Here is a 14,569-nt window from a genome sequence, read left to right as displayed (position 1 = left end):
GAAGCTCCATATTTCAGACAGATTGATTAATAGGATGGGCCGAGCGAGGCTTGAACCCATGACCTAACTCACGCCAACGCTGGTGTTTGGGATATCGTTGAAGCGAAGCTTCGTTGGTTCAATTACACTAATTTACCGACACGGGTGACATCATTCTTATAGCTGACATGAGAAACACTCATGACGTAAGAGCACCTGGGTCAGTCGGCATTCGATGACTAGGCACGAAAGAACATGACGTACATGCAGTTGTGCACAATAAGCTTGCAAGTGTCACGTAAGTCCTACACGTCAGCCTTGGAGGCTCAAGCCTCAAGCTTAACCTGAAAATCAGTTTGACTATTTTCTTAACGCGCTATACATTTATAGTTCATTAGTATGTTGTCTGAGGACTCAACCAACCTGAAAAACTCAAAAACATACTCCGTATGTTAACTCGGGGCTGCTTTTCCAATATACAGTAACACTCGACACTGATTGCCTAATGATGTATTTCCGGTTTTAACATAGTTCATCCGCCAATCGAGTCTCAACATAATCGGACCTGGAGATAAATCAAGGAAGATTAAAAACAAAGTCTTTGAGTAAATATGACTAATAGTTACAGAGCAATCAAAGATATCCTATTATAAAATCTACTTTTAGTGTGTGCATGAATAAAGCTTTTATCCATTTATCCCTTCGTATACAAAGCTCTAGAAACTTTTCTATAACATCTGTCAAATATAAACTCGACTTATACCTATTCGTTAGCTAGATTTCAAGAACTTATCCTCAAATAATCATCTATATGATGGATTGATGGGACCCATTACATCTTAACCACATTGCCTTTTGCTGAAAACGCTATAGTCTAGACAATGCCCCTCGAGCCTATATTTAGCAATTTAAAGGTCTTATTTATGTTGATGCTTCTCCTGTGTCTAATCACAAGCTTTATCACATTCTTGGCGAGTGTTATTCAGTACCTTGCGTGACCCGATATATCTTACTATGTTCAATAGATTTGTCTTTGCAAGACATTCACGAGTAACATCTTTGGGCTCTTAAACGTATTTTGCAATATGTTCGGGCATTCTTATTAATGGACGATTGCTGCCATTCTAGAACAAATTAGAAGCTGAGACCTACACCATTCAACTCGCGCAATTTTCCCGGACCCAACCGTACCTTTTTTTCCGGCGATTGTTGTGCCACCCGCCGCCACTCGCCGCACGCGCCGCCGAGAGAACTAACCCATAAACGTTATCTTTTTCTAAATTTTGCAGGGCTCCATCACCAAGAGGGTGCTGACTGCTAGCCGTGTACCGCCGAGGACTGCTGCCGGTTAACGCCGCTAATTGTGGACGTGTACCGCCGCTGACCAGGGCCGCTTCAGCTGCCTATTGAATTAGAAGCCGTAACCTACATCATTAAACTTGCGGCATTTTTCTGATTCTGTGAGTTCGATTTTCGCCGGCAAGCGTTTCGAAACGCGCCGTCATGCGCCGTCGCTCAGTTCGCCGGAATTTTTTCCGGGCACTTTCTCTGTTCTTTTCACAGGTATTAAAACGAAGCTTCGCTAATTCCGCCGCTGTAACATCCCGCGTTTTTCCGTTAAATTTATTTTTAACACCGTCTTTTTCTTTTAAATAATACCTTTCGTTATTTAAATTCGTAGTTTCCGTTGACTAACGTTCATAAAAATTCCGTCATTTAATTATAACATCTCTCGTTAACTTGCGTTTTAAAAATATTCGTTTGGTTAATTCCCGCACCCGCTTTGAAACTTGAGGGACTAAACTTGCCAAGAGGGCAAAGAGATGACTAGGTCAACTAGTCAACCTTCACCCTCCTCCATTCAATCACCTCCACCTCTCTCTCTTTCTCTCTATCAAGAACACACACACAAACACCCAATTCAATCATTCATCATCTAAATTCAATCTTGGAAGCTCACAACAAATCCGATTACATTTTCGTGATCCTCTCTTCATCCTCTACATTTTGATACAAACTTCATCTCGTTTGGGTAACATTTCTAAAACTCTAGATTTCTTTAAATTCGTGTTTTTGACTTGAAATTGTGTTAGTTAGTGTCTATGGCTCGTGTATAACATGAATATATGTTTTGTTTGCTCGATTCGTTGTTTTGAGTAACTCGTTTGAACATTTGAAATGGGTTAGCTTAATCCTTGATTTTGGATGAGTTAATGTTGTTAGATTGTTAAAGTGCATGTTTTAATTGTGTTACTAGTATCACTAGCTTCGTTTTGATGCGTAGGTTGATTAAGGAAACTTCAAAAACATGAATATTGATTTTTGCGGATTTTGGTTAGGGTTTGATAGACTTAAAACGAGCTTTTGATGTTTCGAATGCCATGAAATGTTATTAGTAAGTGTTTAGTTGTAATGTATGCTTCATTACCTTCAAAACGGCATATCGTATGTGTAAATTGGATTCCCGAATCATAAAATACGTTTTACGAACTTGAAACTTTGAAAATTAACCTTTCTTGATCAATTGACGAGTTTTCGGTTATTGTAATTGATGTTTTTGCTTGTGAAAGGTAGTTAATTGTATTCCTTGTCAAAAGAGCTTTCCAACGATATAAAATGCGAGTTCTAAGTGTTTGCGGTTTGTGTTTTATGCATAAAAAGGTTTTGGGTTGAGACTTAGAAAACTGAAACTGGCCAGGTATCAGCTCGCGTGTAATGCCGCGGCGCGGCCAGCTTTGTCGCGGCGCGGCATATGCCGTGGTCAGATTCTGACCTACTTTGTCAAATTTCGAAAAATGTTTGCTATGCTACGCACCTCCGATTAACATGTAACTTGGCCAACATGCTCATATATGATTTCTAAGATTAGAAAAATAGTTCGGGACCCGACCCGAACGTGTTGACTTTTTCGTTGACTTTGACCAAGTTTGACTTTTAGTCAAACTTAACCAAACTTTTATACAATCGTTCTAACATGCTTTTATACTTGATTCTTGCATGAAACTTGACAACGTGATTCACATGCTATACTATTCGAGTCGTAACGAGCCATAGGACTAATTGAACACATTTCGCCCGACCTTGTGTCGTAACGGTTAATTGATATAACTTAATTGTTTAGGTCAAGGCTAAGCAACTTTCATGCACACGTTTACTTTGCGAAGTACTTTTATACTCGTGCACTCGAGGTGAGATCATAGTCCCACTTTTTACTCTTTTGAACTTACTTTTGGGATGAGAAAACATAAACGATTCTTTTGAACTAAGTGAACACAAGAACGGGAAAACAAACATTCTACATACGAGTTTAGAACGAAAATCCTCAATCCGATTATCATTAGTTACATCAGATGGTGTAAGCGAGAACTTATGTTATATGGCCATATGGGTTTGACAAACCCTCATTCAAACGGTTCGCTACCGTTTACGAATGAAATATATTTTCGGGAACAGTGTTGTTCTAGCACTAATTGATGGGGTATTCAACGGACGGAACGTTAAGCTTTGATAATTGGGTGCTCGTGAATATTAACTTTTAGAATGTACTACTATTATTTCAACTTTGCAAATCTTGTGGTTCGACTTACTTTACTTTTACTCACTTACTTAAACCTATGATTTCACCAACGTTTTTGCGTTGACAGATTCTCCTATGTTTTCTCAGGTTTATACATGGCTACTTGATACATGCTTCCGCACTCTTTGATTACTTGATTGGAGTCTACCATGCATGCATACACTAGGGATAGCATTTTTGGATTCAAACTTTTGTCTACTTACTTACGCTATTTATAGCAACTGTGGTTTCAAACTAATTATGTCGCAAGTTATTTCATTCATACTTTATAACTTTGTAAACTTAAACTTACTGTCGATCCGTTTGTTAAACTAAACTTTGTACCTTTCAAATGAACGCGACATACTTTTGGTCAAACGAGTCTCATATAGGGACTGCGACCACGTAACGGGACCTAAGTTAACGACGCCGTCAATAACGGTTTTGGTCGGGTCGTTACAAGTGGTATCAGAGCGTTGGTTGTAGGGAACTAGGACGTGCATTAGTGTGTCTAACAGAGTCGTTAGGACGCATTAGTGAGTCTAGACTACAACCGGATAGTTAGCATTTGCATTCTGACATACATTGCTATAGATAGCACTTACTTGACTACTTGTGCATTATACTCGAATCATTCTTAGGCAAACTTTTTAATGGTACCCAACCTTCATCATACGAACTCGTATTCCGCCACTTTTTGGTAACACGCGTAAATTCATGATTCATACACGTATGGATGACGACGACTTCATTAGTCACACTTGTTCGGGGACTCTGTCTCCCGGATTGTTATTTGCCACCGTTTCAACTTACTATCGGTTTCCCACTGGTGTTTCTTACTATCTACTTTTGGTGTTACTACCATCACTACTCTAGGTGAGTATCGTCATCAACAATTACCACTACGGTTGCGTGCTACTCGTTACTCTTGTCATACCTGAATACCTTATTGTCTGACTCGAACCACATTGACGTGAACAATCATTTATACACTTCCCTCGGGGAACGCTTGTTTATAGTTGCACTAATTCTTTCGATTTAATACGAGTCACGTTTGAGACGTCGTTACATTTTGTTCATTTTAGATTTTCGCGATGACACGAACTTGAATCTATAGAGTGATGTGGGGATGGAGGTATGAGTTAGCGTAATATAACGACACTCGATCAACGTGGTTATATTACGGTAAGACATACCAAAGTTCTAGTGACACGTGATGGTGGTTAGACTCGATCAACCTAAACACCACCATGTGCCATGTACATGACTTCATCCTTTCATGTTTGGACATCCGAAAACCCCGAGAAAATTGATAACAACCATACCGGGGACACCCCTTCGACTTTTGTCGAACTATACTTATGCTTCCGAATGAATTACCGATTCCTCTCGACTTCAATCGTATGTTACACGTGTATACTATCTCGTCCTCGCACAGTCTTATTGACTAATTACGATTTACTCGTTATGCTCGCACCGAGGCGGAAACTTCTCTCTCATCACACTCGTACTTCCGGTTCAGGAAATCTTTACTCTAAACTCTCAATGGGGGAAGAGACTCTCCACGTTATACTAGTATTCACCTCGAGGGTGAATAGTTCCGACGAACGTTTTTGGAAACCGATAGATCTTCCGCGACGCGAATTTTTCTTGAGAAACTTGTCCTAGCTAACGTTTTCAATTCCTAGCAAACTTGTTCAATACGCCTTAGGGAAATGTACCCCGTTTCGGATCGAGATCCTCGTTTCACTTCTAGATTTTGGAGTACCTTACAAAAAGCCTCGGGACCACGTTTAGGCATGGGTACCGCGTACCATCCGCAACCCGACGGACCGAACAAACATGCGATTTAAACCTTGGAAACCATAATACAAGTTTGTATTACTAACTTCAAATTTACTTGAGAAAAGTATTTTCCTTTAACCGAATCCTCGTACTACAATGATTTTCATTCGAGTTTTAACGTCACTCCTTTTGGAACCACATGTGACCTGAAACGTCATTCTCCTTTTGTCGAACCAAGTAAACGATGACCAATTCACCGGGACCGGGATTATGCATGAGCGACCGAGAAAACTTATCCATATCCAAGAAAGACCCAACACGACTCGTTGTCGCCAAATGAGCTACGCCGATTTAGACGTAAACATTTCAAATTCCACGTGAGAAACCGCGTCACGTTAAGAGTCGCACCTTGGAAAGGTGCAATCCGTTTCGGGAAAACGTAGGAAGCTAAATCCGCGATATTTTGACCCTTTAAATTCTTGGGGTGTTTTGGACCCGTCGCTAGCCGTTTAGACCTTTCCGACTCATTTTGGGGTCTCCGTTATCCTACATTCGATGTATCAACTCAAAGACGTGTTTTGCGAAACGAGAACTTGTTATCTTCTTTGATGAACTCACTATCGACGATGAACCTCACTTCCTAGGAGGACCGGAAACCATAAAATCATGGAACCAAACCTTAAAACGACATACGACCCCGACCTTCAGGTTCGTTGAAATACCCTAGAACGTACTTCTCCTTCATTCGTAGAATTGGCAACACAAAATCTCGAGGAAGATTCAACAACTACTACTTCCAACTAAATTTCGGGACGAAATTTCTTTTGAGTTGTGGATAATGTAACATCCCGCGTTTTTCCGTTAAATTTATTTTTAACACCGTCTTTTTCTTTTAAATAATACCTTTCGTTATTTAAATTCGTAGTTTCCGTTGACTAACGTTCATAAAAATTCCGCCATTTAATTATAACATCTCTCGTTAACTTGCGTTTTAAAAATATTCGTTTGGTTAATTCCCGCACCCGCTTTGAAACTTGAGGGACTAAACTTGCCAAGAGGGCAAAGAGATGACTAGGTCAACTAGTCAACCTTCACCCTCCTCCATTCAATCACCTCCACCTCTCTCTCTTTCTCTCTATCAAGAACACACACACAAACACCCAATTCAATCATTCATCATCTAAATTCAATCTTGGAAGCTCACAACAAATCCGATTACATTTTCGTGATCCTCTCTTCATCCTCTACATTTTGATACAAACTTCATCTCGTTTGGGTAACATTTCTAAAACTCTAGATTTCTTTAAATTCGTGTTTTTGACTTGAAATTGTGTTAGTTAGTGTCTATGGCTCGTGTATAACATGAATATATGTTTTGTTTGCTCGATTCGTTGTTTTGAGTAACTCGTTTGAACATTTGAAATGGGTTAGCTTAATCCTTGATTTTGGATGAGTTAATGTTGTTAGATTGTTAAAGTGCATGTTTTAATTGTGTTACTAGTATCACTAGCTTCGTTTTGATGCGTAGGTTGATTAAGGAAACTTCAAAAACATGAATATTGATTTTTGCGGATTTTGGTTAGGGTTTGATAGACTTAAAACGAGCTTTTGATGTTTCGAATGCCATGAAATGTTATTAGTAAGTGTTTAGTTGTAATGTATGCTTCATTACCTTCAAAACGGCATATCGTATGTGTAAATTGGATTCCCGAATCATAAAATACGTTTTACGAACTTGAAACTTTGAAAATTAACCTTTCTTGATCAATTGACGAGTTTTCGGTTATTGTAATTGATGTGTTTGCTTGTGAAAGGTAGTTAATTGTATTCCTTGTCAAAAGAGCTTTCCAACGATATAAGATGCGAGTTCTAAGTGTTTGCGGTTTGTGTTTTATGCATAAAAAGGTTTTGGGTTGAGACTTAGAAAACTGAAACTGGCCAGGTATCAGCTCGCGTGTAATGCCGCGGCGCGGCCAGCTTTGTCGCGGCGCGGCATATGCCGTGGTCAGATTCTGACCTACTTTGTCAAATTTCGAAAAATGTTTGCTATGCTACGCACCTCCGATTAACATGTAACTTGGCCAACATGCTCATATATGATTTCTAAGATTAGAAAAATAGTTCGGGACCCGACCCGAACGTGTTGACTTTTTCGTTGACTTTGACCAAGTTTGACTTTTAGTCAAACTTAACCAAACTTTTATACAATCGTTCTAACATGCTTTTATACTTGATTCTTGCATGAAACTTGACAACGTGATTCACATGCTATACTATTCGAGTCGTAACGAGCCATAGGACTAATTGAACACATTTCGCCCGACCTTGTGTCGTAACGGTTAATTGATATAACTTAATTGTTTAGGTCAAGGCTAAGCAACTTTCATGCACACGTTTACTTTGCGAAGTACTTTTATACTCGTGCACTCGAGGTGAGATCATAGTCCCACTTTTTACTCTTTTGAACTTACTTTTGGGATGAGAAAACATAAACGATTCTTTTGAACTAAGTGAACACAAGAACGGGAAAACAAACATTCTACATACGAGTTTAGAAAGAAAATCCTCAATCCGATTATCATTAGTTACATCAGATGGTGTAAGCGAGAACTTATGTTATATGGCCATATGGGTTTGACAAACCCTCATTCAAACGGTTCGCTACCGTTTACGAATGAAATATATTTTCGGGAACAGTGTTGTTCTAGCACTAATTGATGGGGTATTCAACGGACGGAACGTTAAGCTTTGATAATTGGGTGCTCGTGAATATTAACTTTTAGAATGTACTACTATTATTTCAACTTTGCAAATCTTGTGGTTCGACTTACTTTACTTTTACTCACTTACTTAAACCTATGATTTCACCAACGTTTTTGCGTTGACAGATTCTCCTATGTTTTCTCAGGTTTATACATGGCTACTTGATACATGCTTCCGCACTCTTTGATTACTTGATTGGAGTCTACCATGCATGCATACGCTAGGGATAGCATTTTTGGATTCAAACTTTTGTCTACTTACTTACGCTATTTATAGCAACTGTGGTTTCAAACTAATTATGTCGCAAGTTATTTCATTCATACTTTATAACTTTGTAAACTTAAACTTACTGTCGATCCGTTTGTTAAACTAAACTTTGTACCTTTCAAATGAACGCGACATACTTTTGGTCAAACGAGTCTCATATAGGGACTGCGACCACGTAACGGGACCTAAGTTAACGACGCCGTCAATAACGGTTTTGGTCGGGTCGTTACAGCCGCCTCCTGCTGCCCTTGTGCCGTCGCTAGCCACCGCTGCCGGAATTTCCTTGTTTACACAAGGCTGTGTTTGTTTCTTTCTACCCTTAAACTTCTTTTACCCTTAACCTTACTTTGACTGTATTATCCTAATCTTGTTAGCCTTACTTTTTTGTATACTAGCTACGTGATTGGTATTATTAGAATATACGGAGTATTTTTCTAACTTGCTGAACTTGTTTTTTTATTTATTTTCTTATCTCATCTATTTATTTCTTACTATTTGCTATCTTTTTCCTATCTTTTCCCTTACTTTGACTGTTTACTATTGTATAGCCCGGTCTTTATTGTATTTTACTTTTTTGTTTTGAATTCTCTCAATTTTTATTTTCTTTATAGGTTAATATAGACCCTACTAGCACCTATGATCACCTGAGGTCATGTCCTCCTAGATTAGGGGCGGATAGGACTAGAGGGGTTAGAGGGGGTAATAGGGTTGCTACCCCGGGTGGGATTAGAGTGGGTAGTTGGAATATAGGAACCTTGACGGGCAAGAGGATTGAGCTCGTTGATACATTTCTTAAGAGTAATATAGACATAGGGTGTGTTCAAGAGACTAGATGGAAGGGTGAAGGGGCGGTAGATATTAAAGACTATAGGTTGTGGTACTCGGGTTCTAGGAAAGCACGAAACGGGGTAGGTATCTTTTTGGGCAAACTACATAAGGATAACGTTATTGACGTGAGTAGGCTTAGCGATAGGATTATGTCGGTTAGTCTAATTATTAAGGAGGAGACTTTCACGGTCATAAGCGCTTACGCACCTCACACGGGCTTAAGTGATGCGGAGAAGAAGAGTTTTTGGGAATTGTTAGATGAGGTAGTGAGGGGGTGCCCAGCTGACCATCGACTGATTATAGGGGGTGATCTGAATGGACACATAGGAGTGGAGGCATAAGGTTACGAGGGAACCCATGGGGGCTTTGGGTTTGGCCCTAGAAACGAAGAAGGGCGCTCAATCCTGGAGTTTGCCATTGCCCACGAGATGGTCGTAGCAAACTCTTTCTTCAAGAAGAGGGATGCTCAGTTAGCTACTTTTCATAGCGGGGGTCGTAGCACCCAGATTGACTTTTTGCTCCTCCGTAAAGGGGAACTTAGGACTTGTAGGGACTGTAAGGTCCTTCCAGCATTGACTTGCTCCTCCCAGCATCGATTGTTGGTCATGGACCTAGTCACTCGGGGAAGAGTTGGTAGGAGGGCCAGGGTTGTGCAACCTAGAGTCCTTTGGAAGAACCTGCATGGAGCGAATGCAGAGACTTTTAGAGCGACTGTTGCTGATAGATTGAGGGTAGAAGGGGATTACGTAGCCCCTACTGATGTAGATCAGATTTGGAACCGCATGGCGTCCGCTATCAGAGATGTGGCAAAAGAGACTTTAGGGGTGGCAATAGGGACATCGAGAGCCCATAAGAGTAGTAGAGAATCGTGGTGGCTTAATGACGATGTCCAAACGAAAGTCGCGTTAAAACAGACGAGGTTTAGGGAGCTCATTACTTTTGGAGAAGGGACACCTGCAGAGAGAACTAGGATAGAAGAAAGATATAAAGAAGCTAAAAGAGAAGCAAAGAAGGCCGTAGCTATTGCTAAAGACAAAGCATATGAAGATTTATATAGGAAACTAAACTATAAAGAGGGAGCTAATGACATATATAGGATAGCTAAAGCTAGGGAGCGAAGAAGCAGGGACTTGGTTAACGTCAAATTTATCAAGAATGAAGCGGGTCAAACTATAGTGAAAGAAGACCTTATTAGGAATAGATGGGAGGAGTATTTTTCATCCCTATTCTGTAGGGAAAGACCCGAGCGGAACGGGGAACTCCATGAGGTTCGTGAGTATCAAAACAACTGTTTCTGTACGAGGATTAACCAGGAGGAAGTTAGATCGTCTCTACGAAAGATGGGGAGAAACAAAGCAGTAGGACCAGACCAAATTCCGATTGAGGCATGGAGGTGCCTAGGAGATGAAGGGGTTAGATGGCTGACAAACCTTTTCAACATGACGTTTAGAAGCGCAAAGATGCCTATGGAATGGAGACTTAGTGAGGTTATTCCCATTTACAAGAATAAGGGAGATGCGCAAATATGTAGTAATTATAGAGGCATAAAGTTACTTAGTCATACAATGAAGCTTTGGGAGAGAGTGATTGAGACGAGGCTCCGACGTGAGACAAAGGTTTCAGAGAACCAGTTCGGTTTCATGCCAGGACGTTCGTCGATAGAAGCGATCCACATCGTTAGAAGCCTTATGGAGAAGTATAGGGAAAAACAAAAGAACCTACACATGGCATTCGTAGACTTGGAAAAGGCTTATGACTGTGTCCCGCGTGAGCTGATTTGGAAGACCCTTAATGTTAGGGGTGTCCCAAGTAGATATATAAGGACTATTAGAGATATGTATGAGGGGGCGAAGACTCGCGTACGTACGACGGTAGGAAACACTGAGTTTTCCCCAGTAGAGGTAGGTTTACATCAGGGATCGGCCCTTAGCCCATACCTTTTCGCTTTGATTCTAGACGAACTGACTCAAAGGATACAAGATAACATCCCATGGTGCCTAATATTCGCGGACGATATTGTATTAGTTTCGGATTCCCAGGATGAGCTTAACAGAAGGATAGAGCAATGGAGGAGCGCCCTAGAATCAAATGGCCTACGGATTAGCAGACTTAAGTCGGAGTACCTTAGATGCGATTTCAGGACGAGCGAAGAGGAACAAGAGGATATTGTGGACGTCCGAATTGGGGGCCAAATTTTACCTCCACAAGAGTCCTTTAGATATTTAGGCTCGATGCTTCACAAATCGGGAAGGATAGATGAGGACGTGACACATCGTATACGAGTAGGATGGTTGAAGTGGAGGGCAGCGAAAGGGGTATTGTGCGACAAGAAGGTACCCCTTAAATTGAAAGGGAAATTCTTCAAGGTGGCAATCAGACCGGCCATGTTGTACGGATCGGAGTGTTGGCCAATGACGAAAGCCCAGGAGAGAAGGATGGAGGTGGCAGAAATGAGGATGCTTAGGTGGACGTGTGGTAAGACAATGCTAGATTTGATACCAAATGGAGTTTTTAGGGAGAACTTGAAAGTTGGGAACATAACCAACAAGCTGAGGGAAGGACGACTAAGATGGTTTGGACATGTTTTGAGGCGCCTACTTTTAGCCCCGGTTAGGAGAGTCGAGACCCTTGTTGTTGGGGGCGTAAGGAGAAGGGGTAGACCCAGACGTAGGTTGGAGGATAGATTGAAGCTTGACATGAAGGAGCTCTTATTGACTGAGGACATGACTTCTGATAGGAATTTGTGGAGGAGTAGAATTAGAATAGATGACTAGACTTTACATTTTTTTTTTTTTTTTTTTATATTTCCTGCCTACTTGCTTGTGTGCCTTATCGTATTGGCTGTACCTATTTTACGATTATATTATATATCTATACTTATTGTAGCATTTTCAGAGGATTTATTGCACTATATGGTTACATGTTTGTATTACATTATATAGCAATTAATTTATACATACTTGCATATCACATGCTTTTATGCTATCATTGTATGCTTATTTGTCTATGTTTACATTGTATACCATCTATTTTATACTGCATAGTATACCTACATGCTTCTTACCAACATGTTTTCGTATACTTATTGTACTTACATGACTGGTTATACTTGCATATTTGACACGCACATATTTTAATTATATGTTATATTACATTATTTTGTTACATGCTTTATTTACCTATACATATCGTATTGATATATACTTTATTCATGGTAAAGTTTCTTTTTTATCTACTTTACTTGTATACTTTTACTGCACATATTGGAATTCATGGTTCTTTATGGTCGGAGGTCCCTAGGAAGCAGCCTCTCTGCTCTACAGAATAGGGAGGGACGACTTCCTCTACCTGGGGACCGATAGGTATCCGTGGGTGGAGGAATGACTTCCCTTTTACTTTAGGGTAGAGGAAAGGACTGTCTACATCTAACCTCCCCCATACTCCACTCTAGTGGAATTGGGTATTGTTGTTGTTGTTGTTGTTGTTGTATTCTTATTAATGGACTTTAGTTGTACTATTCATCAACATCTGTAGTTTTGTACTCTTGTGCTGATTTGGCTTGATGCCTAATCACTCATCGGTGTACTTCTGGCTATTGTGTATTTATTGCACTACTAGAAAGTGAAATGTGTTTTTTAACTGCAGTACGAGATCACCCATGCGGACTTAACCACCTACGTGTTCATCTCCCACACAGTTGTATAACTCGCCCTCAACTGCTGCCCAGGAGGAAACCCGGCCCAATCCGAGGGCATGGGCGGTAAAACCCTCATCCCCCACTGCCTCCGCAACGCAATGTACGGAAGGCACCCTTGAGTGGAATTTAATGGTAAATGGACAAATTTGTGTGCAATGCTACACTACACGGAGTCGAACTCCTGACCTCACGATAAGAGAGATATGTCATTACCACATGAGCTACAACACAAGGTTGAAAGTAAAATATGTTGATCACTCGTGGCTTAAGTTTTTCTAACGGTGGGGGCGATGAGGCGATCTTCTAATAAATAAATAAATAGCACAAGGCATTCCCCAATCATCAATGAAACAACTCTAGTAAAGTCGTCTTGGACCGTAGGCCAATACATATCTATTTAACGTGGGTATCCTTATTATGAGTTAAATCAACCAATATACGTAAACAATGATAAACCTCATAGTCCAAAGAGCCAAATTCCCAAATGGCAAGAGACAGATGCTCAATGAAAGTTAAATACCCAAATAGCTTATAGTATGATGTTACAAAAAGTCGCCTAACACAACTAGGAACACTCAGTCGTAATACACTTGATATATGGACAATCTATTGGTATCCTATTATTTACCCGAAACAGACCGTTCACAAATCTATTTTTATAGCAGTTGCCAAATCATAGTTTTTTTATGGTATTTATTTTCGACAAGTATTATTTGGTCAACTTCAACACAGGTCTCGCCTGCCCACAATGAAAGAATGAGCTCAAAAAATGGGACCTTTATGAAGTAACAACGTGGTAATGTGGTATACAACATAATATATATATATATATATATATATATATATATATATATATATATATATATATATATATATATATATATATATATATATATATATATATATCTAATCAGTTGATATTTAAAAAGTATTCTCATCACCCAGAACTCTGACCGTTTCTTTAAACAAAACGCTATTAACCAATGTCTATAAAAGTGTCTAGGCAATATATTTACTGTCGATATAATACTGTACAAATATGCATTAGAGCAAGTCAATAGGCACATGTCAATTATAGAAAAGATTCTGTAAATATGGAAGATGATATGATATAAATCCCTTCCATAATAATAGGCAAGTTAGCTGCATTCTTGATGTATATATCGGCACCTCATGTAATCAACAGAATCAAGGAATTCACTTCTAATATGGTATCAGGCCAAAATTGATCCTCCTGCAAATCACAACTCTCATTCAATTCCCCCTTCAAATCACCTCGTCCAAAATCCCTTCTCTTCACCATGATAGAAAACAATCGTTATCATCCTGCACTAGCTATTTCTAATATTAAGAATCTCATCCCAATCACACTTGATATCAAGAACGGCTTCTACAGCTCGTGGGCACAACTTTTCAAGATTCATTGTCGTGCCTATGACGTTATCGATCACATTATTCCCTCTACTGACTCATCTTCTACAACAACTGATGCTACCTCGAACCCTCTCTGGTCTCGATTAGATGCCATCGTCCTGCAATGGATATATGGCACAATCTCTAATGATTTGATGAGCACAATCATGGCTGACGATCAGACGGCAGCTAAGGCCTGGACTCGAATCCAAAACGTGTTCCAGGACAACAAAAACACGCGTGCCGTATATCTTCAAAGACAGTTTACCAACATCAAATTG

At 39.9% G+C, this 14,569-nt stretch overlaps 2 protein-coding genes across 2 annotated transcripts; both read left to right on the top strand.

The window, feature by feature from the left end:
* Positions 1-1,482: 1,482 nt before the first annotated feature.
* Positions 1,483-9,519, top strand: LOC139849748 (uncharacterized). The gene is made up of 2 exons (XM_071839374.1): positions 1,483-1,542; positions 8,962-9,519. The coding sequence occupies exons 1-2, from the start codon at positions 1,483-1,485 to the stop codon at positions 9,517-9,519; spliced, it is 618 nt and encodes a 205-aa protein (XP_071695475.1).
* An 87-nt stretch (positions 9,520-9,606) lies between these two features.
* LOC139849747 (uncharacterized) lies at positions 9,607-11,792 on the top strand. Its single transcript, XM_071839373.1, has 2 exons — positions 9,607-10,590; positions 11,694-11,792. The coding sequence occupies exons 1-2, from the start codon at positions 9,607-9,609 to the stop codon at positions 11,790-11,792; spliced, it is 1,083 nt and encodes a 360-aa protein (XP_071695474.1).
* Positions 11,793-14,569: the final 2,777 nt, after the last annotated feature.

The sequence above is a fragment of the Rutidosis leptorrhynchoides genome, chromosome 5 (assembly GCF_046630445.1).
Source record: "Rutidosis leptorrhynchoides isolate AG116_Rl617_1_P2 chromosome 5, CSIRO_AGI_Rlap_v1, whole genome shotgun sequence".
In the NCBI taxonomy this organism is placed as follows: Eukaryota; Viridiplantae; Streptophyta; class Magnoliopsida; order Asterales; family Asteraceae; genus Rutidosis; species Rutidosis leptorrhynchoides.
This window is presented reverse-complemented; position numbering and strand designations above follow the sequence as displayed.